This window comes from Zootoca vivipara, chromosome 14 (assembly GCF_965207765.1).
Source record: "Zootoca vivipara chromosome 14, rZooViv2.hap1.1, whole genome shotgun sequence".
NCBI lineage: Eukaryota > Metazoa > Chordata > Lepidosauria > Squamata > Lacertidae > Zootoca > Zootoca vivipara.
This window is the reverse complement of record NC_142597.1, coordinates 14816688-14843103: the sequence shown is the minus strand read 5'-3', so window position 1 is coordinate 14843103 and position 26416 is coordinate 14816688. Positions and strand designations below refer to the sequence as shown.

Sequence of the window (26416 nt, the reverse complement as noted above, 5' to 3'; positions counted from 1 at the left end):
CAGCAAGCAAACCGCCTTTGCCCTCCCAAATACGGCACACACACACACACACACACACACACACGAGTTTGGGTTGGTAGCACATTGTTTTCCGTTCCTTGCTCGCAGCCACTCATGCAAATGCAAATCTATTTTAATGAAGGGGGCTAATAGACAGCAATTATGTCTCCAGCTATTTTGCTGTTCCCCTGAAATGATTTCCTTCCTGGATTTCCCCCTTCCTTCCTTCAGAGATAGCTCCCAGCCGATTCGCTCCTGGGATGAGAGAAGCTGAGGTTTCAATGCACAAATGCTCCGACAATCAGTTACTCCATCAGAGGCAACCTGTACTCCCTCCACATGCATTCACACATGCGCCAAGAGTTACTGGGGGCACATAATTGCACTCATGCTGCCTGACTGGTGGTATTTTTCTCATGGCATTTGTTCCACAGAGTTCCTTCAGGTGAATTACTGCCAGCTATGTTTCCTCGGACCCCTCAGCATGCCGCCTTTCATTCATTTCATTTGCTTGCAGCCCGCCTTTCCTCCAATGAGCTCTCAGCTGCGTACATAGTTCTCCAACACCTATTTATCCTCACCACAACCCTGTGAGGTAGGCTAAGCTGACAGATAGTGACTGGCTTTATGAGAGCATCATGGCCAGGTGGATTTGAACCTGGGACACCCCCCCCCCCATCCTAGTCCAGCATTCTAACCTCTGCCCCACACTGGCTGTCTGCAGAGGAGCACTTGTGGGAAGCACTTGTGGAAAGGAGAATGTGTGCATGCAAAGATTGCACTGGAGTAGGAACACACTTGTTTCATTTGTCCTATCCCAGGTGATGCTGGAGTAAGCCTGTGGAGGCAATGGTCAGGGGCAATGGAAGGGATGCAGTACAACAAAATCTGGAGATCCACAGCTTCCCCACGGCTTCTATAAGCCACATATTTTCAACTACCAAAATACCCGGTTCTCCTTACTCTGTTTGCTCTTTGCTCCCCTTAACAGGGAGGGGCCTGCATCTCAGTGGCAAAGGATGTGGTTTGTACACAGGAAGAGCCCAGGTTCAACCGCTGGCATCTCCAGAAATGGCCATAAGGACTCCCATCTGAAACCCTGGAGAGCCTTTCCACTTTATAGGGGGTTGGACTAGATGAGCCTTGGGATCCCTTCCAACTCTACAATTCTAAGCTTGTGACAGACCTTCAGATATTTGAAGGTGGCTATCGTATGACCTCTCAGGGATTGTTCATGCTTCCGCTTGTGGCGTGCCTACAAAGCATGAGTCCGGGCGGTCTAAGTAACTTGAATTGCTGTTTGCCCCAATTGAGTGCTAAAGAGCAGTTTTCCCCAGGAGAAAGCAGGGGCACAAGAGGAAGTGGGGATAATCCCTCAGTCTTCTCTTCTCCAGGCTAAACTCTTTCCACTGTTCTCATAAGGCTTGGTAGCCAGACCCTTGATCAGGCATAGGCAAACTCGGCCCTCTAAATGTTTTGGGACTACAACTCCCATGATCCCTAGTTAACAGGACCAGTGATGAGGGATGATGGGAATTGTAGTCCCAAAACATCTGGAGGGCTGAGTTTCCCTATGCCTGCCCTTGATCATCTTGGTCACCCTCTTCCTCACACATTCCAGCTTGTCAGTATCCTTAAACTGGACAGAGTGCTCCAGGGCAGGAGGGTGGGTCTGATCAAGGCAGAATAGTGTGGTCCTATTCCTTCCCTTGACATGCTTTTATAAAAGAGTTGGGGCGGTGGTCTTAGTTTTTTCCCTTGTCACCTCTTTCCCACTTTTGGATGACTCCCCCCGCTACCCCTCCCTTCTCCTCTTGCAACAACAGCTTCCCAGTCTCCAAGGTAACGTCCCTTGCAGCTAGCGATGAGAGATAAATTTGATTCAGTTCACATTTAAGGCCTAACTTATCAAATTCTCACTTTCCAAAACAATAGAACTGAATCCCCAGCCGGCCTTCAAAATTTGCACCGGTCCGAATTTTGCGATGCAGTTCTCTGCAACCAAACAAAATTCATAGATCAGGGAACGTGAGCATGCCAATGAAGATAGCAGTGAAAGTGACGTACAAAATTGCATCATATTAGGAGAAATTGCTAGCAAATAATGGATTGTATACAAAAGTGTACTTATAAGAAGAAATTTGTACTAAATTTTATGGGGATTAAAAAATAATAATAATCACAAATTGCTCACAAATGTGAAGAACCAAATTTACTATTGGAAAAAGGAGAAACTGGGAGAACCAAAAGGGACAGATTCATCCATCCCTTCTTGCAACATGCCCAGGCAGGCTAGCCCTTTTCCAGTGAGTAGGCTGGATTGGCAGTATACTGGAAAACCACATCCACTGCAAATGCAACATGCCGTGTGGGTGGGTGGGTGTGATATTTGAAACTTCAGGAAATTTACATCAGAAAACTTGTGTGGAAGTTGCATTCCTGGGGCTGGAAATCTTTTTTTCCTCCTTCCCTAGGAGCAGAAAACATGCAGCTGATTGCTAAACTAAAATTCTGTGGATGGATGTTAAGAGTGGAGGAAGGAGAAATATCCTGAGGAGTAGTGTTGATCCTTTAATGAGATTAATTAGTCATAGAAATATTAACACAGCCACATGGCATTTATCAGAGATAGACCGCCGCTGCAAAGAAGCCGAATAGCACAAAAAAATCAAGACGCTGGATCAGAAATGGGTTGGGGAAGCGGTAATCTTTTGCAATTTCTTTAGCCTGAGTTGTAGCTTGGGTGGAAGGATCCACTTGCATTGTGCAGGAGCACCCTCTTCTGGCTCGCAGCAAATCACCTGCCAATTTGAGCCTTAGTTATGCTTTGAAGGAAGAAGGGGAAGATCCTTAGGCTGCGTACGCACCATACATTTAAAGCACACGACTTCCCCCAATAGTCATCGGAACTCTCATTTCTTAAGTGTGCTGGGAATTGTAGCTCTGTGAGTGGTAAACTACAATTCCTATTATTAGTATTATTTTAAAAGAGAAGCCTTGTGCTTTAAATGCATGGGGCGTTTGCAGCCCTATAGACCCCTTCCTGGGATCCTGTGCAGCCCGAGGCAAACAAAGTCCAAAAGGCACTTGTCCGAGGGAAATAATAAGAATGAGAAGAAGAATCAATTTGTTTTCCTGTAATAGAATCCAAATTTATTTGCAGGAGACAGCCAGCTCAGTTTAGCTCACAAGGGCCAGCCCTGCAATCTCACCCACTACTACAAATAGCAGAGCATAAACAACAGGTAGCCCTATAGTTCCCATCAGGAAGGAGTTCTGTGCTGCTCTCAGTCGCATGGTCTATGTTTCCATGGTAGAGCATCTGCTTTGCAAGCAGGATGTCCCATGTTCAATCTCTGACATCTCCAGGTAGAACTGGGAGGGTCCCCTGCCACAAAACCCTGGGGAGCTGCTGCCAGACAGTGTAGGCAAGACTGAGTAAGATGGGGAAATGGTCTGACTTAGAAGAAGGCAGCTTCCCATGTTCCTGTCTGTATGGGATTGTGAGCTCTATCCTGTGTATGCGAGGGGCAGGTGGAGGAACGCAGCACTATGTCACTCCCCGTTTTCCTTTGTTTCTGCCCTTTCCACAGGACCACCTATAATCTCCAGCACCCAGACGCAGCACGCTCTTCATGGGGAGAAAGGCCAGATCAAATGCTTCATCCGCAGCACACCCCCACCAGACCGAATTGTAAGTAGGCACCTCTCTGAGCATCGCAAATAGCAGCCAGAGCCCAAGGGAAATGAATCATTCATTTATATCCCGCCCTTCAAAAGAAATTGTTTAGGACAGCTTATGTTGCGTTATATCAAAACAGCATAATCAAAGCACAAATAAAAGGGCATGTGCTGGACCGCAACTCCCATCAGCCTCGGCCAGCAAAGCCAATGGTCAGGAATGGTGGGATATGGTGTTCAACAGCCCCTAGAGGGTGCCATGTTGCAGAAGGTCAGTCTTCAGCCAGGAAGGTTCCAACACTGGGCTTCCTGCGTTTGTGAGCTCCATCCAGCAGAAAATTATAAGGTAAGGGATAATCCGAGGTGCTCATTTGGAAGGCATCTTCCACTTCTTGGAGGTTTGGCATCTTGGGGAATTGAAACCCAAACCTCCTATTTTGCTTTTTTGGTTTTTGCTTGTACAACTTCATGAGCTTGAATGGTACTCTAGAACAAAGGTAGCCAAGATCTCATGGGACTGCAGATTCCATCTTCCTTGTCCGTTGGCCATGCTGGGTGAGGCTGATGGGAACTGTAGTTCAACAGCATCTGAAGGCACATGAGGCCACCTTCTTGCTGAAGCTACACAGGTCTGGGTCTGGGCAGCGCCTGCCTGGGTGACCACTTGAGCACTCTATGTATGCTGCCTTAGGTTCCATGGTGGAAGTCAGAGTATAAATGTAAGAAAACAAGTAAACAAATAAAACAGCAGATAAAACCAGCATAAGAAGCAATGCATGTTTACAAGCATATGCTTCCCTTTTTTTGCTGCAGTAAGGATTGCTTTTGACTTCCCTCCTTTTTTAAAAGAGGGGGGGGATAACTTAGGTTAATTTCTAATAATTTATTTCTAATAATTATCTGTGTTACTAATTATGTTTTTGTTAAATTCTCATATTACTCATTTGTCTTTTTAATATTTTCTAATATTCTTTAGGCTACTAGTATTCTGTGTTCTCACTCTCAGCTTTATATGTTGCGATGTACATATCTTACAAAATATCTTAGAATATCTTAGAAAAAATATTTTTTTATTTTTGTTATTTTCCAATGGTTACTATCCAAGGTGGCTATATTCTTCACTGTTGGAGGCAGTATGCCTTCAAATACCAGTTGGTGGGAATCACAAGTGGGGCAAGTTCTGCTGCACTCAGGATCTGCTTGCAGCCTTCTTGTGGGCATCTGGATGGCCACTGCAAGAGCAGAGTGCTGGACTGAATAAGCCTTTGGCCTGATCCAGCCGACACTTAATAAATAAATAAAATCACTGCAGATTCAGGGCTAATTTTTTTTAAGCCTGGGAATGTGTGTGTGTGTGTGTGTTTGTGTGTACAAGAAAAATAACCTGGTAGGCAGTAGGCAGGTCTATAGCTGAGGAGCCACCACTAAGAAGGCTCATTCCCCAGCTCGCCACTTACCACACCTCCCTCAGTGGGGCAAGCAGGAAAGAGTCTTCATCTCTCACCTTTGTGTATGAACATACTGATGTAGATAAGTATAAAACTGCACACAGGGCATGCCAGAATCCACCCCTAAATCACTTTGCATATCAGATTTCTACGTACCTGGTGGGATTTGTTAGTAAAAGGTGAAAACGTGATAAATAATTTCTAGCATCGGAGAACACTACCGAGGGTGGCTAATCCCAGCTTGCTTTGATGTGCAGGCCTGGTCCTGGAAGGAGAACGTCCTGGAGTCAGGTACCTCAGGGCGTTACACAGTAGAGACCGTCAGCACGGATGAAGGCGTAATCTCCACATTAACCATCAGCAACATCGTGCGGGCTGACTTCCAGACTATTTACAACTGCACTGCCTGGAACAGTTTTGGTTCAGACACCGAGATCATACGCCTGAAAGAACAAGGTGGGAACTGCTATCACGGCATTTGTGTTTGGAAGGGAAACAGCCTCTTGCTGAAATGGAGAGAAGGGGTTGGAAGATGAGTAAATGTCAACTAGGATGTAAGACCAGTGTGGCTTGGACTTATAGCTGGGCAAGGGCAAGGAACCACATGATGTGGTCCTCTTGTGCGATCTTGACCTTCAGACATTACGGGAGTCGCACAGGAAGCAGGTGTGAAAGCAACTCCAGTGCAGCTGAGACCTATCAGGCAGAGGCCTTAGAAAGAGACAGCAAAGAATGGTAAGGAGGGTATTAGGGCTCACGTCAAGCAGTGAGACACTTTGCTGAAGAGCAGCAACATGAGAAACCTTCAGTGATCTTTGCACCATGCACAACTCTTAGTGGTGTTAACCTCAATCCAAGTTTATTTCTGCTGCTTCACCTTCCTTTCTGAAGCAAAGGTACCAGTCTTAGAAACTTAACCAGGATCAGGTTAATTTAGAATTCCCTGCTGCATTGGCTTGTCCTTAAACCCTGCAGTTCATGGTTAGCACCTCCACAACACTGAAACAATCAGTTCCTGAGTATGTGCATTGGTGTTTTTTTCAGACAAGCCACCCATTCCCTGAATGGTTATTTTGGTTGGAAGTAAACTGCCCACCTAGCAGTTCGAAAGCACATCAAAGTGCAAGTAAATAAATAGGTACCACTCCAGCGGGAAGGTAAACGGCGTTTCTGTGCGCTGCTCTGATTTGCCAGAAGCGGCTTAGTCATGCTGGCAACATGACCCGGAAGCTGTCTGCAGACAAACGCTGGCTCCCTCAGCATATAGAGCGAGATGAGCGCCGCAACCCCAGAGTCATCCGTGACTAGACCTAATGGTCAGGGGTACCTTTACCTTTACCTAAGCAAGCCTTTAAAGTATTTCACCCAACCTAATGTCTCCTGTTGCAAAAAGGGAAAGGAAAGAGAAACCCAAACCATGTTAATTCATCTGTCCTTTGACACATTACACAGTTTCAGTCCAAGCTCAGATCTGTAACCAGTGTCTGGGAAGGGACGTATGCAAGGTTTAATGCTGTCATGGCAGAAAAATGGAACCAAGTGGGAGGAACTAGTTCAGCAGAAGCTGAATGAAGAGTAAAATGACTGGGAAGTTCCAAGTTGCTACCATTGCATCCCATTGTTTTGTGCTGTCATGAGCATGTCATAGCGATGGGATGTCACTCTTAGCATAGCTACTTTAATGAGTACCCTGCTTAGCTACTTACTAAAGCGTTAAGCTGAGTCGCCCAACAGTAAGCTTTAACCACTGAAGAAGATAGGACCTCCCTCTAACAGAGGTAGAAATGGTTTCACATAGAAGGGTTTCAGAGCTTTGAGGTTATGATTTAGGGCTGAACATATTTCAGCTTTGCTTTTTTGGCTTGAAAATGGTTGTTTGGGACATACCTTATCCTGTCTTTTTCATGAATGTTCACTACTATTTGCAGTCACTTTCTCCCACTTTGCTGCTGCTTTCGTGGCCATTCCCTCCCCACATTTCATCCCCCTCTCAAGTGATCCCAAGCAATCAGGGATCATGTACTGGATGTGATAACATCACGACCCTGTATGGCCAATCGGACTTACAATAGCTGTTGGTTGATGTCCCTAGGGGCAAATGAAGCCTATTTAGTGTGAGAGTAACCAACATTTCCCCAAAGCACAGTCCCTTCATAGCTGCCAAGTTTTCCCTTTTCTCGCGAGGAAGCCTATTCAGCATAAAGGAAAATCCCTTAAAATAAGGGATAACTTGGCAGCTATGAGTCCCTTTGACTAAAACCCTGGTTATGTTCCCCTCCTCAACAGGGCATAGAGGCTGGGAGAGTCCCAGAGGGAAGGCTGGACCTGCATCTGGTGGCTCTCCAGTTATATCCTTCTCCATTAAATGCTAGGGCAGACTGGTAGATTGCTTTCATCAAGCTCTGATTTATAGGCAAGGCTGCCATCCAATTAAATTGGAACTAAATGAACTTCTTAAAATTAGCCTTGGGTTCTGTCCAGGGCAGATCAACTCCCTGGTTTGTTTTCCTGCCTCCTGCCTAAGCACAGAAATGTGGCTGGGTTAGCAGATGTTTCTGTGTTGTGGAGGGAGTGGCTCCCGCCAAGCAGCTCTACAAGGGGTTCTTGGCTGATCACAATGCAGAAAAGCACAATTAAAGACCGTTTGACTCAGGGTCATTGTTCTGGGCACCTCATAAAGAAAAGGGTGACCGCCAAGTGCCCTCCAGCAAATTAGGGCTCTCCATTGCAGAGGAACTCTGCTGGAAAAGGGAAAAAATTAATCCTGGGATGAAAACCTGCAAGTCCCGCATCACTGACAATTAACACAATACCAAGATTGATTTTTAATGACTGAACCGATAAGAGAGTAGACAAGAGACCTTATCAACTGCCTCTCTAATAGTTAATCCAGTCATCCAGATAAAAGCATATGGTACAGACCTGCCAGGACTGTACCTTTTCAGAATGCAAGAGGGGCAATGCATGTTTAGATATGCCCCTGTGTTTAAAAAGCATGAGTGAAGGCAGAAGGCAAGTGCATCAGGGAGAAGGCTGGGTTAAAAACACTTCCCCTTGATATGCTAACATTCCATGTGCAGGGAGTCCTTTGTTTTTAACATGGGGCTCTGAAGATGGGTGCCAGACTATGCTGCCAAGTCCCCACAATGATCTCCACCAAAGGACATATTTGAAACCCTCTTGGCTAGAAACGTCTCTTGCCCGGCCTCCAGTGGCTACGTTGCAATGGAGAACTCTAAACGTCCTCGAGCAGCTGCCCTTGGAATTGGTGGGTGAGGAACTCCCATATACATCGTATGATTTAAAAAGAAGAAACTGGCAAAAGTTTTAAATAGAAATAACTGCACAGTTGGGATTTGGCAAGGCTGTAGACACTTGCTTTATTTTCAAACAGGTACGGAAATGAAATCAGGAGCTGGTTTGGAAGCAGGTATGGAATCATGAGTGAAGGTGACTATATGACTGGCCCCGGAGCTATGTTCTATAACCACCACTATCCCAACCAAACAATAAAGCTGTATCCATTTAGGTTACCCTTCCCCTGAAAAGGAGGCTTGTGGGAGGTAAAAGGACACATTAGGAAGGGAGAACAATTTGAGTGAAATACCATCTTGGTTTTCAAATTCCATTGAAATGGCTTTTTGGTGCCTTCCGAGCTGAGGTCCTCCTATTTTTCTAAACAGGGTTGTGATAAAATTAACACTCTTGCTGCATTGATGGGGAGAAATGGCAACACAATAGGAAGAGAAAGTATTGTGCATAGATCTAAAGCTGGAAAATGCCCATGTCTTTGCTAAACCAGCTGTGCAGCAATCCGACATAGATTTGCCCATGACCCCTAAACCATTTCATGCTGGTGCCTTAAAACTGGTGGTTGCACTCTAGAACTGGGTTTCAGTCCAGTGTTTAGCAACCAGTAGCAAAGTTAAATTCCTGGTATAGCCTATCCTTATTCCACAATGAATAAATTAGCAATGGTTATCTCAGAAAAAGACACTAATTATTGTGGTCCAAGGAAAGGTTTTGGGAGCCCATCAATCTTAGAAGCAGTTTATTGCTGAATCCATTCCCAATCCATCCAGTCTCTAAGTGCCTCCCACAAAGCCTTGGTTGGACACCCAAGGGAAATGAAGGTGGCCATGTTCTTTAGTCAGTTCCATTGCATGGTTTATTTGGCTAACTTAAGCTTCTCATTTCCCTGAATTTCAGTATATGCTGCAATTATCTCCATCTGGCTGACCCTACCGCACTGTACACAGCTCACTCTGGACATTTGGGTTGCATCCAGCTAAGTTCTGCTCAGAGTAGACCCACTGAAATGAATGAACCCAAGTTTGTTTTGTCTGTTAACTTCAGTGGGCCTACTCTGAGTAGGCCTAGCATTGGTCACAAACCATTGTCTCTATCATGCACCATCTTTCTTTATGGCTCTTATTTCCATTCACATTTGTCAACCTAGGACTCAACCCTATCACCATCAGCATCTTCTCACTTGCCTCTGGATCTCTCTGTGTGTTCCTCTGATGTTTCAGAGCTAGCAGCATGCTGCCCATGCCAACTCATCCCTGGTCAGTAGGCCTTCCTTGCTTCTTTAGAATGGACAAGGAATTGCAATGGGTTTGTCAAAGGTTTGTATCCAACAAAGTCCTACTTAGAGTAGATCCACTGAGATAAATGAACCTTAGCTAGCTATCCCTGTTCTGTTGGCCTACACTGAGTAGAACTACCATTGGATTGCAACCCAATACCTTTTCAACATGGTGAACTTTCACCCTCGGCTTTGCCTTGAATTAAATATTTGCACCCTACTTTATCCCTCCACTATACTGTATAGACCAGCCCGCTGATCTCTATGTATTGTTGATGAGGAACATCATTGCAGTGATCCTTTGAGACGCACTGAACTGCCCCATGTCCACCTGGAACACCCATTGTTGTGCACTCCTGATCTATCTGTTCCCAAAATAAAAGATGAGCGCCAATGCTATAAATGTGTGAAAGACAAAATCTTTATTGCTCAGGTTCTTTAAGCAAATCTCTGGCTTGTTGTTGTTGTTGTCCTTGTTGCTGCTGCTGTCATTATTATTAAGCAAAGCCAATGAAAGTATTGATCTAGATGCAATTTTGGTGGGGTGTTTGCTCGACAGTAAATGGCTAGAGATGCAATCCCTGGCATTTCCACTTAAAGGATCTCAATTAACAAAGATGTGGGAAATTTCTGCCTGAGACCAGAAATCTATTGCCAGTCAGCCCACTGGGACTGGTAGGCCAGGAAGAAGAAAGGCAAACAGTAGGCAGAACCAATCAACTCTCACTTTGTCCCCCTCTCCCCACTGAGTTTTGCAAGGGCAACTCTGAGACTTAAATGGGTAGGCATTTCTGCCCGGGACGTATTGTAAAAAGGCAGGTGGGTGGGAGCTGGCTGAGGGCAGGCTGCAGTTGGTGGGGCAAAGCCCTGTTTGCCCAAATGCACCAGCCAACGCCACAGTCACAATAAATGGCACTGGAATAGATGAACCAATGGTTTGGCTCTATAAGGCAAGGACCTTTAGTTACTGTTGTCAAATCTATATAGCAGCAAATAAATGCAAACAAAGGAATCAGATCCAGGTTAGAGTAGACCCAGGACTCACTGAAGAACCTTTAATTTCAACGGGTCTACTCCAAGCGTGACTAGCCCATCTGGATCCAGCCCAAGGAGCCAACACAGAGAGAGGAGAGAGAGAGAAAGAGGAAGAAATCATGCACTCTATAATCTTAAGGGCTGGGTAGTGGCTCCATGTAAGCAAATCTGCACACCACTGTCAGTTCAGAGCTTTAGCACGGGGGACAGGAAATTGACACAGCAGGTAAGTTCCATACACACTGCCAGAAACATGAATTGTGTGATGTAGATTGTACAGGCGCCATCTCACAAGCACCCCCATATGCAGTGTGGGCAGGCAGGGACAAGCGAGGGCCAAACGCTGTACTATTTGTGCTTCTGCTCCCTGTTGAGACTTAACGCAACAGGGGGGATTTTAATAGGAATGGCTGCTGTCAGGCCGCTGCAACAACTAATCACACATTCTTACATTGGGAAGGAGGGGAGTCAGCTTCGATTGCAAGGAAAAGCAGGTTTCAAACTCAATTTAGTGTTGTCAATTTCAAAAATTAGGCCTGTGGCATTGCAGAACTTCAAGCTCCATATAGCATACAGCTTGGAACAAGATAATGAAATCTTACATTGAAATACCTTCCTTGCCAATAGGGGATAAATAGCAAGAGCACAAATAGCAAGAGCACACCCAGAGCCACCAGCAGTAGGTGTTTTTTTATAATAATAATAATAAAATCCTATTGGAAAGAAGCCCCCAGAGTAAAAGTCAGTGTGCAATGATATTGTAGGACATCATATATTCACTCTGTCTTAATGATTCCACAATAAATTGGCTCAGTTTGCACTGAGGGTGAAAGAATGATTGGGGAGTGCTCTCCCACCAATCTCTTAACTACCAGTCCCTCGGACTCCAGCTGGGCTCTAAAATATCCAGCTGGGATAATTCTGTCTATCCCCATGAGCAGTAATGATAAACCCATGCATGGACTGAGCTACAAATCCAGTAACTGGGAATGGGGAGCTGGGCAAGAGAGGGCAATTCCAGTGCCATATGTGTAGACTGGGATAGATTCTCCTTAAAATGCTGGTGAATTTTCATGCGGAGGTGTTCTAAAAGAAAATGCAAACTGATGTAGAGAACTGAACTTAAGATTGGAAAAATAAGAAATTGAGAGAAACCAAAACTGACAGATGCACCCATCCTTGCCCAAGATCTAAGAGGATCTATCCTTTTCCTGTAGCTGCCAGTCCCTTTCCATTATCAACTCAAATGAAAGATAGAGTTTTATGAAACAGCCATCATCTCGTGCTACACTTTTGCATCCTTTATGTCAACAAATACAGCCAGCTTACACACCACTTGAAAATGTTGGTGGTCTTGCCACTGTAGCCTCCTTAACCTCTATGTGAACAGTTTTCAGACCTACCCATCACAACAGTTAGCAGACAGAATTCTTACCCTTTTCAGGGTTGGTGAACCCGTAGCCTTCTGGACGTTACTGGACTTCAGCTAAATCCTGGCAGGTGCGGCCAAAGGTCAGGGATTATGGCCATTGGAATCTAGCAACATCTGGAGGTCCAGAAGCCCCCCCCCTTGCTGCCCCCCCGATCTAGTATATAGCATCTATGAGGTTGTTTTTCTCTTCCTCCCTGGTATACAACAGCAGCCTTTTCAATATATGCAATCCACATAATAATGGATTGTGAGCCTTCCAAACAGAAAGCAATTCTATACATTTGAGGTGACTGCAGAAACAATTTTCCCCTCTACCTGCTGATTCATCACACGGTCATTCAATTTCAGGGCATCATCCTCTTTTTTTATTTTAAAAATGTGTTTAGTTCAGGCTACTTTTTCCCTGAGGTAAAAGCAACAATTACAGGGTACTGATTGGGATCAGTACTGCAGCATGTGGAGAAAGGGGTTTAAACCTTTACTCCCTACCTACAGCAGTTTTCAACTTAATATGTGCCCCTCCCAGCTACTGTTTGCCACCAGAGGCAGTGCTGTAGCTACGGAGTGTGGTGGGTGGCACTAGCAGGGGTTTTTTTTACCCCGGGTGAAGCCTTTATAGAGGCACCACTGAGGCTCCCAGCCTGTGTTTGTTTGTATGCAAAAGTGCATGGGTAGGTGTGCCAAACTGGGTCTTTGACCCAGGTGAAATAAAGCCTAGATTTCCTCCTGCCAGGGGTACCATTTACTGTAGACACAAAACCTCAGTGGGGAGAATTGCCAAGTCAATCAGAACCAGACAGTCCATTCTGGCCTTGTGGAGGAAAACAACAACAACAACAGCTAAGAACAAAACAGGCACTGAGAAAGGAAACAAGAAACACATGCACACAGAGCAGCAATTCCACAGACTCCCTTTCTTAAATATTCCATTTCGTCCCCTCTAATTTAAGTGGGATCTGCCTAAACCAATGACGATCCTCTTTTGGCAGTTAGCACATTCTGTGTCTGTGTGGTGCAACACCAAAGTGTTCAAGGCAGAAACTAATTGGGATAAAGAGCACCGTTTGCTGTAAAAGCCAAGCAAAACTGTGCTGTAGTGGAAAATGTCATTTCAATAAGAGAATAGCTGGGGCTTAAACTCCTTCATCCTTGCAATGGTGGTTAAAGTAAATAAACCTCATTGATAAAATGTTTTCCCTAAACCATAAAAAGCAGGTCGGTTTTGCAAACTGAGAAGTAGTGGATTGAAGAAACTTAACCCAACAACACATTGGCAGTAGAAGTAGGTTAGCGTGAAGTTCATGTCACTTCTGCATTCTGTGTAGCACCTCATGCAGTATATATACCCTGTTTCTCCTATTTTAAGACGTACTCATAAAATAAGCCATAGCAGGATTTTTAAGCATTCAAGGAATATAAGCCACACCCCCGAAAATAAGACATAGTGATAGGTGCAGCAGCAATGCCAGCCGTGGCAGGAGGAGGAGGGGGAAAAACAAGACATCCCCTGAAAATAAGCCATAGTGTGTTTTTTCGAGAAAAAATAAATATAAGACGGTGTCTTATTTTCAGAGAAACACGATAGGTGATAATGGTAGCATTCTACCTGATCCCCTTCATCCGCTACATCTTGAACGCAGCATCCCTTCATGCTAATCCACATTCCTCCTCCTGTTCTACCCTGAACCAAGTTCTGTTGGATGCCTCAGTGTGAGTTTAGTGTCCAGTTCTGCCAAATTGTAATAAAAATGGCTGAAATCTGTCATACATTAAAAACACAAGCAAGGTGAAACAATTCAGCATAAAAATGGGAGACAGAACTTCAAGCCACACTAAGGTCTTATCCACTCCACTTGAAGCTTAAAACTGAGTGACAGGCAACCAGACACCTCTAGGAAGGGAATTCTACAACCTGGGTGCCACAGTGGAAAAGGCCCTGCCTTGCATTCTAATCAATTTTGCTTCTAAACGTGGTGTGATACGTGCTGTGTCAAAAAAATACTTCCTGCATTTCCCCCCGTCCCAGTTACTATCCATCAATTAATGAGATAAGAAGTTGCATTCAAAAATTTACCTAAGGCATGATAAAATTTCAGTGAAATTCTTATGAGTGGGGTGCAGGATTTCTTATGTACTTGCCTTGCTTTTGAGGTAGCCAACTGTTGTTTGGGAGTGTCCCTCCATTCTACAAATCATCTCCCCAGTGATCTGCACACTGCAGCCTCTCCAGGTGCCCATGCCCCAGTCAAAGCTCATCAAGCATGAGCTCTACCCAGGAAGTGTTTGAGTTCAGGAGGCACGGGCAGCCAGGGAGGCTGCAGAACGCTGGAGAACTGCTTGCTGGAAATTAAAAAAAAACCACATCCACCACCCCTGGCCACCTCGCAATGAGAAAGTAAGCTGAAATCCCCATAGCAACAGAAATGATCATGGCATTCTCAGATACCCTGAGAAGGATAGGGGAAAATGGAAGCTTCTTTTTCAGATGAAGACTAACAAAAAAGGGGGGGCAGATTTGGGCACAGCGCAAGGAGGGGCTCATATTGCAGAGACTCAGACATTGAATGCAGTGGGTAGACAGGATCATATGGAAGGGAACAGACCTTTGAATATTTGGATCCCAAACCAAAGCTTTCATTAGCTACTTGGCCAAGGCCAGGCAGTGAGCTTTGGGACTGAATGCGGATTTGAACCCAGGTCTCGTCAGTTTTAATCCAATGTTCTAATCACCATAAGCACACTGGACTGCACAATGAAAAGTTTGATTTGGGATGGTGATTGTGTTTTGACTTACATGCTAATGAACAACCAAGCCATAACAGCTAAACTGTGCACTGACTGATTGCTGATTGGAGTGGGAAAAGCTTCAGTGCAAGATAATTCTGCCACATTGCTCCAGCTTCCAGAGAAAATGCTTTTAAAAAAAAGCAAACCCACCTCTCCTTCAAGATAGATTCCGATGACCATTTGTTTCCTGTTTACACTGCTTTTCAATTATCTAACTTACAAAGGGGATTACACAACATACAGTATTTTTTTTAAAAAAACTAAGTACAATCTATTAAGAGCAACAAAACCAATGAAACCTAATTAACAGTCAACATCAAGATCAATCCACAATGTCAATCAATAAACAGGGATCTAGTTTTCAAAGGCCTGATATCAGGAAAAAAAATGCTCCTACTTGTCTCTGAGAGGAGGCAAATGCCCGAACCAAATGAGCCTTCTCCTTGGGAAAAGCATTCCACAGGATTTGGGCAAGAACTGAAAAACTGATGCTCCTACTGGATGCTGTACTTGCATCTCTCAGCCAGTGCTGATGGTATCTGCTTATAAACTCTCTACATTGTGACTAAATCTGTATGGAGAGTCCGAAGCATCCAGCCATTCGTAAAGGAAAACTACACATCTCCAGCATAACGTATTTCAGTTTGGTAGGTTAGATTTGTGACCAGACATGCTAAATGAGTATAAATGATGTTGTTTTAGTCCCCAAACACCAAGCCCATAGGGAGCCAACACATGGTCCATCCAGAAAATGAATGGATGGGGGTCAAGATGTTCTCAGAGTTTAGTGCTGTGTGCTCAATCCTAGCCACCTCCTTGGCTCATGGACATAATATCGCCACAGATTTTTGTAAGAACCGTAAACTTTCTTTCCTTATGATTTTGAAATGAAAGCTGAGGTTTCCAGTGTACCACATCCTTTGCTTAGTATCAAAATTACATACCTGTGCAGCAAATTTACACATGCCCAGAATGCATGCTGCCTGGATTTTATTATTAATTATTATTATTACTATTATTATTATTATTATTATTATTATTATTATTATTACTATTACTATTATTATTACTATTATTATTATTTCCCATTGAGCCTGCCTCCTCTTCAAAAGTCTTAATATTTCAAATAGTTCACCTGCACTAAACTGAATAAATCACCCACATTCACCCTACCCTGGCCTCTACGAGCAATGTTTGCATTTGTTTTGTCAAATGTGAGAGATCCTGGGGTCAGTGACATGAGCCACACATCTCCATTTGTCTTCCCTCTGAACAAACAAGTCCCCAACCAACTCATTTGAGTATGCCATGTGTCCTACACCAAGCTACCCTTGCATTTTATTGGTTCAGCACTAATCTTAGGCCCCATCTGCATCATACATTTGAAGCAATTTCACACCACTTTCCTCACCTAATAATCTTGGGAACTGTTGCTTCTTAAGAGTGCTGAGAGCTGTTAGGAAAACCCCTCACAGAGCTGCGGTTCATAGAGTGATTTCTCAATCCCTCTCCGCAATAAATTTTGGAAACTATAACTCTGTGAGGGCAATAGTGGGTTTCTTAATATCTCTCAGCACCCTAGGAACTACAATTTCCATAATTCTTGGGGGGCAGTCATGACTGTTTAAAGTGGTATTGTGCTGCTTTAGGTGTATAGTGCAGATGTGGTCTGACTGTAGGAGGATCTGATAATAGACAACCAGGGTTCTGGTAGTGAATGGCGGACAATGAGAAAGGACAAAAGTTGATGCTATCCGGAGCCCATCTCCACTTCATTTGCTCTCTTGTTTTTTCCAGAGTCAGTGCCAATGGCAGTCATCATAGGCGTGGCAGTTGGAGCTGGTGTGGCGTTTTTGGTGTTGATGGCCACCATTGTGGCCTTCTGCTGTGCTCGCTCGCAGAGAAGTAAGTCACTTTCTTTTTATTCAATTGACTCTCTGACCATATCATGCTGGAAGTCTGGAAGCCCTTCTTCTCTGCGTTAGGAAAACCACATGGAGAGGTAATGTAAGTTTATCCAAAGCTGCCTCTTCTTGTGACGTCCTCAAAGACCCATCTAGCCTTGATTCCCTGATTATGATAAACATTTTATCCCTCCAATCATGACGCTGGGATGGAGACAGCTTGGGAGGAGTCAACTTTGGCTTGGTAAAATCATTTGGCAGGTCTATAGCGAAGGGAACTTTCATTAGATTAGGTCTATCTGTAATTAAGAGAAGGGAATGTAATCCAATGGTAGAGCACATGTGTTGCATGCAGAGAGGCCCAGGTTCAGTTCCTGACATCTCCAGGTAGTGCTTAGAAATACTGTGCCTAAAACCCTGAAGATCTGTTGCTGATAGATAGGCCAGTGGTCTGACTCAGTGTTAAGGCAGACCACCAAGTGTCAGCTATTTTACACATAGCACTTAGGAGACAGGAAGCTGTGCTCCTAAGTGCAATATGTAGAAAAGCTCTCAGCTCTTGCTGCACACAAAAGGGACGCGGGTGGCATTGTGGGTTAAACCACAGAGCCTAGGACTTGCCGATCAGAAGGTCGGCGGTTCGAATCCCTGCGACGGGGTGAGCTCCCGTTGCTCAGTCCCAACTCCTGCCAACCTAGCAGTTCAAAAGCACATCAAAGTGCAAGTAGATAAATAGGTACTGCTCCAAGCAGGAAGGTAAATGGTGTTTCCGTGTGCTGCTCTGGTTCACCAGAAGCAGCTTTGTCATGCTGGCCACATGACCTGGAAGCTGTACGCCGGCTCCATCGGCCAATAATACGAGATGAGCACCGCAACCCCAGAGTCGGTCACGACTGGACCTAATGGTCAGGGGTCCCCTTTACCTTGCACATGCATCAAGGGTGAACATGATATGGATGCACCATAATTATTGGTTGACTAAATCCAACTTGATTTGTACACATGCTTAAGTTGTCCTTGTGACTTTTTCAACCCACCATTAAACCATGCCATAAATGTGGGAAGTAATGTGAAGTACATTGTAGAGCTATCCCATGTAAACTTCAGCATGCTGTTGCAGCACTGCATTTCAGGGCCTCTCCAGTTGTCCTTTTCATTGTGCATTCATGAGTATTTGTGCTCATGATGGTATTGGGACAGTTATGCACGATCCCATTTTCAGCACCATTTGCACCTGCAGCAGTTTTGGGACAAATGTACCCTTTGTTTGCAGTCAGTCCATGTCCTATATCTCCCTGCTGAAATCCTGAAACTTTTCATACTGCAAATGTTCTAGGTTGTTGGTTTATTTGTGCCACTTTTGTTGTGCTATAGCACAAGTGTGCTCTTCCAGATAAAAATAAAACAGCTTGAACATTGGGAAATCACAGAACAACTAATAAAGCAGAATGATGTGTGCATGGTGTGCATAAATCCACCAGTAACACACTATTATTGTGTCAATGGCATGTTGCAGAATACACTTGCGAAGGAACTTTCCATTCTGCCATGTACTGTATTTGCCACATGCAGCACTGTTTCCATTGTGCTGCAGTCCACTGTGGTTAGATTATGTAAATTATATTTTCATTGCATTATCCCACTCCATTTATTTCAATGCAAAGGAACCACAATGCAAAAAGGGGAGCGGAGAGAGAGAGACTATTCTATATCATTTGCAGACTAAGAGGAACAACAGTGAACACTGATTATAATTGCTAGATTGATTTCTGTTCTGGACATGGGGCAAATAAGCATACATTGGCAGTTTCTGCTCCTGTTTCTGTCTGAATTCTCTGACATCCCTACTTCCATCTCCACCATCAAGCAGCTCTTGCCATTTGGAGATTTATTCTTATCTTAGCTGTCATCTGCTTTCCTAGAATTTCCACCCAATTGGTGCTAATCTTGCCATCTGGAGAAATGATTAGTTTGCTCCTTCTCTTTGACAGACAGATATATAAGATTGATATTTGTACTAGCCACCAAGCACTGTTGTTACTCTTCAGATGTTTGAAGACATTGACCATGCCTCCTCTTAAACTTCTCTTCTCCAAACCAAACATACCTGGCTCTTTCAACCGTTCTTCCACAGACTTGTCTTCTCCAGACCCCCTCATCAGCCAGGGCTGATCTCCTTCTTAAAATGTGGCTCTTAGACCTGGAGATAGTGCTTCTGATGATGCCATTTACTGCTTTTCTCATGAGACCCCAATATCTGCCCTGGGGTGGGCAGCCTGCTCCTCCCTAGTTGTAGCACCAACCCCATCAGGTTTCTTCTTTTGCATTTGACCAAATGTATGGAGAATACAGCAGAAATGCGCATTAGCTTCGTATTAACGTGTTGCTTTTATCTTATACTAAAAGATGTCTTGGTTTTATGAACATTGCTCCCCGTTCTGAGCCTGCAGGGATCAGGAAGGCTATACATTTAAAATGAAATCTATACTCGAATCCCTTGCTGAGCCCGTAATGCTGTTGGCTTTGCTGCTGTGTGAATGAAGCAGATGTTAAAATAAACATCACAAATGCAAGAAAAGGATCGTGGAGGTAAACAGGAGCAGCTCATTAGGAAAAAAAGCATAGAAGTTAAAGAATGATTGTTGGCTGAGCGAACAGGGATCAAACCATCAGGGGAAGGAAGAGTGATTGTTCTGAGCTTCTGAGACAGCAAGAGAGAACAAGCAGTCCTCAACCATGCCTCTAACTGTAGGGATAGTGAAAGACAAATAAGCCAAACACTATGCTAAATCCCTGTGTTGTGGTGCCAATATATATTTAAAAAACCAGTTGGTTCTTTCTGGATTGTTTGCAAAGAAATCAAAGAGCCAGAAGCTCCCCCTAGACTTGCTTAATGAATGGCTGGGCCTGCATACTAGTTTGTTCTTAACAGCAATAATTGTGTCTGCTTCCCCCCCCCGCCCCCCCCTTTTATGACTCTCCCAAACCCCATTAAATGGCTCTTTCAGGTATTAGCAAATTAAATACCTGGCAGTCATTAATCTTGCATTTTGGTAAGTATTTTTTGATGGGCAGGCGCGCGGCTAAGACCTGAGAAGAGGCCAATTCAATTTCAGTGGAATCATTCAGCGATGATGGCACCATTCAAGCTTGCTCAATAGAAAATGGGCCAACTCGTCGTTGCAGTGTCAATGGTCAGACATAATCAATCTCGTCTGCACATTCCCCTCATCTTTCTTTTCTTTTCTTTTAAGATAGATGTGAGCACACTGTATCATTCCTCTGATCCTGGGACAGAGGGAGAACATGTGGCTCATTACCTACTCCTTATTTGATGTAACCAGATGGCTCCGGATTATTTGCAGGGCACACAACATCTAACATTGGTATATTTGTGATGATGACAGATCAGGCGTGCAGCAGTGGTGCCAAGGCTTGGATTAGGAAGCAAAGCCAGAGTTTCAAAGCACCGGATGTTTGGAGGCTGGAGCCAAGCTAGTGGCATCCCCAAGGCTCTTCATGAAACCTTTGGGTCTACTCTGTCTTGATTTACAAGCTACAAACATCCATGAACAGTGTGCATGAGGTGGTGTTGGTGTTGATTTGCATGCTGATCTCCTTCAGCATTCCCTTGCCCACCCTCAGATCTGCATGCTGAACTCAAAACAAACTGAGCTAACTGACATGGATGTAAGAAAGCATCGTTTTCTGTTCTGCCCTCTTGTTCATCCCATGCAGTGCTGTCTCCATTCTGCTGCAGTTGGTCTGCCGCCAAAAACTACGCTATTCCTCTTGCTAGCTGCTGTGGCAAAACTATGTAATTTACATAAATAATTAAATACATGAATTTGAGATAAGTGTAGCCAATTACATATCATTTGTGGACGGAACAGAACAACAGTGAATGCTGATTATATTTGCTCGGTAGATTTCTGCTATAGACATGGCAAGACTAAGGAAAAATTGGCAATTTCTACTCCCATTTGTGTTTTTATTGGAATTCAATACAGGTTGGATTTAGTCCTTGCTGACAGGTATTTTCTCATTCCCTTTAGATATAGTAACAACTGCAGTGCTAAGTTCCATGGGTCTCCCATGCAGCAAAGGAGCCCTTTTTAAAGGAGAATCCGCTTCATGAAATGCGTGTGTGTATCATGAGTGGATCAGTGTATTTCTAGGCTATACCACTTTGGCAAGTGTTCATTCATAAGTCCATTCCAAACCATTTCTACATTAATCTAATTTGCATGAAAATTCTTATTTAAATGCATATTTTTAAGATATAAAATGCACAATTCTAAATTTTATCCTAATATAGGATTAGGATGAGACTCCTTAGGGTAGTGGTAAAGTGGGATATCAAATCCAAACTCTTCTAATATTTATTTTATTTCATTTAACAAGGCATCTATACCACATAATCAAAAGAAATCTCTAAGTGGTGTACATAAAATGGTGTAAAATGTTCATTTAAAAAATGCACTCAAAACAAGTGTTAAAACAGTAAAAATAAATAAATAACGAAATTGCCAAAATACAGGATAATCAACAGTTTTTAAAAGCAAATGTATGTAATATCTGAGTAAGCATGCTTAAACAAAATAAAATAAGTAGGTGGTGAAAATTGTGCCATAAAGGTGCCTGCCTAATATCAATACAGTGGTACCTTGAGTTACAAACACCTCAGGTTACAAACGCTTCAAGTTACAAACTCCGCTAACCTGGAAGAGTTATCTCAAGTTGAGAACTTTGCCCCAGGATGAGAACGGAAATTGTGTGCCGGCGGCGCAGCGGCAGCAAGAGGCCCCCATTAGCGAAAGCACACCTCTAGTCAATAACAGTTTCAGGTTAAAAACAGACATCCGGAACAAATTAAGTTCGTAACTAGAGGTACCACTGTAGTCAGGGAATTTCAGAGCGTAAGTGCTGCCACACTAGTGCCCCATCTGCACTAGACAGTTAAAGTAATATCATTCCACTTTAAGCAGTAATGGCTTCCCCCTAATAAGTCCTTGGAACTGTAAGGGTTCTGAGAGTTGTTAGGCTACCCCTATTCCCCACAGGGCTTCGGTTCTCAGACTGGTTTAACTATCACACCTTCTTCCCAAGAAGCTCTGTGGGGTCTCCTAACAACTCCCAGCACTTTAACAAATTACAGGATATTTGGGGGGACTGTTTTAAGTGACACAATACTGCTTTAAATTTATAGTGCAGGTGTGGCCTAAAATCCCAATTTCTTGCAATTGTGGAATGAACATTATGATAGAATCATCTAGTCCAACCCCCTGCAATGCAGGAATCTCAACTAAAACATCCGTCCAACCTCTGCTTATAAACCCAATTGAAGGAGAACCCACCACCTCCCAAGGGAGCCTTCCTGTTTAGTCAGAATCTCATTTCTTGTAACTTGAATCCCTTGGCTTGGGTTCTACCCTCTGGAGCAGGAGAAAACAAGCTTGCTCCATCTTCCATCTTTAGATATTTGAAGATGGCTATCACATTTCCCCTCAGTCTCCTCTTTTCCAGGCTAAACATACCAAACTTCTTCAACTGTTCCTCATATGGCTTGGTTTCCAGACCCTTGATAATCTTGGCTACCCTCCTCTGCACACATTACAGCTTGTCAATACCCTTCTTAAATTGTGGCGCCCAGAATGGGACATAGTATTCCTGGTGTGGTCTGACCAAGGCAGAATAGAGTGGTACTATTACTTCCCTTGATATGGACACTATACCTCTGTTGATGCAGCCTAGAATAGCATTAGCTTTTCATTTGCTTGTTTTGTTTGCTTGTTTTGCTGCTGCTGCATAACACGATTTTCAGTTTAAGCTTGCGATCTACTCAGACCCCTAGATCTTTTTCACATGTAATACTGGCAAGCCAGGTGTCCTCCATCTTATATTTGTGCAGCTGGTTGTTCCTGCCTAAGTGCAGAACATTACACTTGCCCCTATTGAAATTCCTTTTGTTAGTTTTGGTCCAGTTTTCCAGTTATGTGGCAGTGGTCCTCATGAAAGTGCCAGGCAGTTGAGAATCACAAAATTAGGAGAAGTGCAAAATGCAGAGGGCAACTCTTTTCTGGACCACACATTTGTTGCAGAGTTGAGGAATGGATCAGTTCCTATAAGACTATATTTCTAGCATCAGCTCTCTGTAGCAACTAACAATATGTTGGGGCAGGGGGATAAAAGGTTGACTAAAAGATGTGTAAAAGCCACCAATAAAAACAAGACCATCCTAAAAGCAAGAGATAATTCCTAAAAATGAGTACTAAGCCCCCCAAGCGTAGAAAAAGCAAAAAACAAAAACCACAAAACCCATGTTTTTGCTGCTTTCCCAAAAAGAGCCAATTCAACCAATCAGGTGGTTTTCCCTTGGGAAAGAATTTCACAAACAAACATGAACAAGCTTACATTTAAAAGGTCTGAGTTTTACTGAGCCCACACATTTCCAGTAAATGTGTTTACGATTTAAAAGTAGCTGGAAATTGAAGGTGTGCACGTTGCTGAAGAAAGTGGCATCCATTGATGGGCCAGCTGACTCCACAGTGGGATTTGTGCCACAAGCCCAGGCAGTACCACTAAGACCTGAGACTGTCAGGGATCTCCCTGGAGCGCCAACTCACTGGTGTAATAGCAGTGGGATGTGTCAAAGCAGAGATGATGCAAAGTGAACCCCAGTCTCAGGAGAGCTGTGTCATCTTCAGTGCTATCAGAGACTTGTCATCAAAGATCCATAGACCAGGCTCAGACGAAGGAACCTCATTGGTGGAGAGATTCTTCCTTGGGAAGTGATCCTCATTCCCAGCCAATCCCTCTTATGGCTAGCACTGGGGGAAAGACAGTTGATGTCATTGCCTCATACATCACATCAGACACTCAAACCTCCTGTAGGTTCCAGCCTTGGCCTTAGCAGACTTTTGAACTTTGCAGTTTTTTGAGACAACTTTTTGAGTTGTGTGACAGCCACCATCCCTCTGCAGTGTAATGGCTTTTTCTCTAAAACAGGAGTGTGCAGCCATGCTTCCATAACCCACAGAGGTTATCCTCCGAGAAGTGTTTTGTCTTACATCCCTCACTGCTTGCAAAATATGCTGCTCAGATGAGGAAAACACATAGAATACCAATGCTCAGCATGGCGCATTTGCCACCATATGGCCATCTGTCACTCATTACATCTTCTTCCTGGCAACCAGCTCAAACATTATCTGTTCCCTTCTCTGGGTGAGAGTAGGGAGGGAAAGAGTCTGTCCAGTTTGTAGAAGTAGCTTTCTGGGGGACACCTGCCTGGGCAGCAGATGCTATCCCATCTCCAGAGAAGAGCTACATAAGCATTTGCCATTCAACAAACAGCACACAAGATGCGTTTGGGGCTGGAAATCACCCCGTGCTTTGTTCTGCATGAAAGAATTCTGGCTTTCAAGCAGCCAGAGATGCTGCATAGAAAAAATGATGGGTAGACTAATCTGGATATACTTGTAAACAAAAACATCAGTCTATTGTCTATTGGCCAATTCCAGCACAACGGTTTTTCCATAGAGCTGTACTTGTAAATACACCTTGGGGTGGCATTTCTCAAAGAGGTGCACAATATTTCTGATTCAAAATTGGAAGGATACGTAGAGCAAGCACTCAACTCATATAATGTATATCGCTGCTGCAGATTCCAAGGTTTTTTAAAAAAATATAGTCTAATTTTCTTCAGCAACCCTGCCAAATGCAATCCCCAATGAGCTCTCTTGATCTCCATTTCCATCATATATATACCTTTTTGCTGTTGGCTCCAGGTTGGGGGATGCTTGGACAGACAAACAAGCCTTAGAATCCAAGCTTGACACCTTTTCAAAACTGTGCAGTCATGGATGTTCGTGAAGTCATGGAAAGCCTCAGCAATCCGATCAACAGATGAGGAGTAACTCCACCATTAATTAAATTAACAAATTTTGTTAGGACCTGGGAAAACTGAGAGGGATCGGATACGTTTCAGTTAACATAGGCAAAGCTTGTAACTTTCTGAAATAGCTATTTTGGCACTAATGGAAATTTAGATCATCTGCTTTCTGCATGAAGTACCTAGCCAATTATAATGTAGAAAACCATTTATTTCTAGTTTAACTACTTTTGGGATAATGTGTTGTGGTAGTGAATAGTATGATTTCCCTCCTCCTCTCTCTTTTGTGGATTGTGTCTTCTTTTAGAAATCTTAATGTACTCTTTAAAAAATGAATTAACTGCTATGGAAAGTGTGTGGATTTGTCTCCCAAGGGAAGCAGTGGAATTTTTTATTTTTATTTTTTATTTTTTGAACTGCTCCAAATCACAGCCTAGCTTCTTTATGGTCAAATGCAGTGTGCATTGGTTTCCCAGGGGTCCCAAATGCATTAGCAGGCACCATGGGGAACTACCTCAACAAAGGTTTACAAAGGCCCCTACTAGGTGACTCAGCAGTCAGTGGTTGGGGGCTCCTCCACCTTGAAGCAAAAACACTCTTGAAATCTGCTTGCTCACAGCCTCCAATTTCTTGGCTAGGAATCAGGAAAAGCCTGACTAAGCTAATGGTGGGTCACAGGCGGTAGAGCAGGTATCACAGAAGGCGATTCTCACTCCCGCTTTAATGAGAGGAAGCAAAAGGCATCACAAGCAAATTATGTATACAGTAAGCAGAGAGATTCCTCAAGGGACATATTTTAACGGGCTTAATACACATCTGTTGTTGTTTCCTGGATGACATTACAAGCCACAAGTTATTTAAGGAGTAACGTCCCTAAGAGAGGACTCTATGAGGCCGTAATTGGCTTTTCATTGTGATTAAATGCTGAGGCTTTTGGCGCCCAGGACATTATTTCTACTCTTGGACAGAGAACAGGAAGAAGCAATAAACTACAAAAAAGAAAAAGGGGGCAAAACCAGAAATGATAAATGCTTTTCTTGCATCATGAAGCTTGGAAAATTCCATCTTGATGTGTTCATAAACCCATTACTAGTAGATGCCTGGAGGATAGGCCAACAGTGGTCTTAGAACACATTATCAAGAAGGTATAAGAAAATCAGTAAATTAAGTATTGATTTGGCTGGTGGCACCAGGTTATCAATTAAGGAGCCTTTGCCCTGGAGGAAGGGATGCTAATTCAGACACACTCCAGGTACTAGTAACCTTGTTTTTTTTTTAACCTTGTGACAACTAAGGGACCTATATTTTCTCCCTCTGCATTTCGTTGCTGGACAAGCATTTGCATGCCTTTCTTCACCTTTGGGATGAAAACAAAATGGTTGGCTGCAGTGCTTTGATTGTGATGAAACTCACTGGTACAGAGCACGGGCACCTCTTTTTCTGCTGCCCATGGCAGCCATTATGTGCTGGCACCACAGGCACTATAGATGCTAAACACCACGTTGCAACCTTCCCCAACCTGGCAGCCCCTTGATGCTGTTCGACTCCAACTCCCATCAGCCCTAAACAGGATGGTCAGGAATGGTGGGGGTTGTAGTTCAAAACATCTGCAATGCAGCCATATTGTATGGCCATCTCCTGAAGATTCTT

The 26416-nt window shown here is 43.8% G+C and overlaps 1 protein-coding gene across 1 annotated transcript in view; it reads left to right on the top strand.

Annotated features, from left to right (window-relative positions):
* The window catches only part of KIRREL3 (kirre like nephrin family adhesion molecule 3), a 733484-nt gene that overhangs the window by 679184 nt on the left and 27884 nt on the right, over positions 1 to 26416 (top strand). The window contains exons 11-13 of the mRNA XM_088657681.1: positions 3594 to 3694; positions 5387 to 5585; positions 16769 to 16876. Coding sequence (XP_088513807.1) covers positions 3594 to 3694; positions 5387 to 5585; positions 16769 to 16876 — 408 coding nt within the window. The remainder of the gene's footprint in view (positions 1 to 3593; positions 3695 to 5386; positions 5586 to 16768; positions 16877 to 26416) is intronic.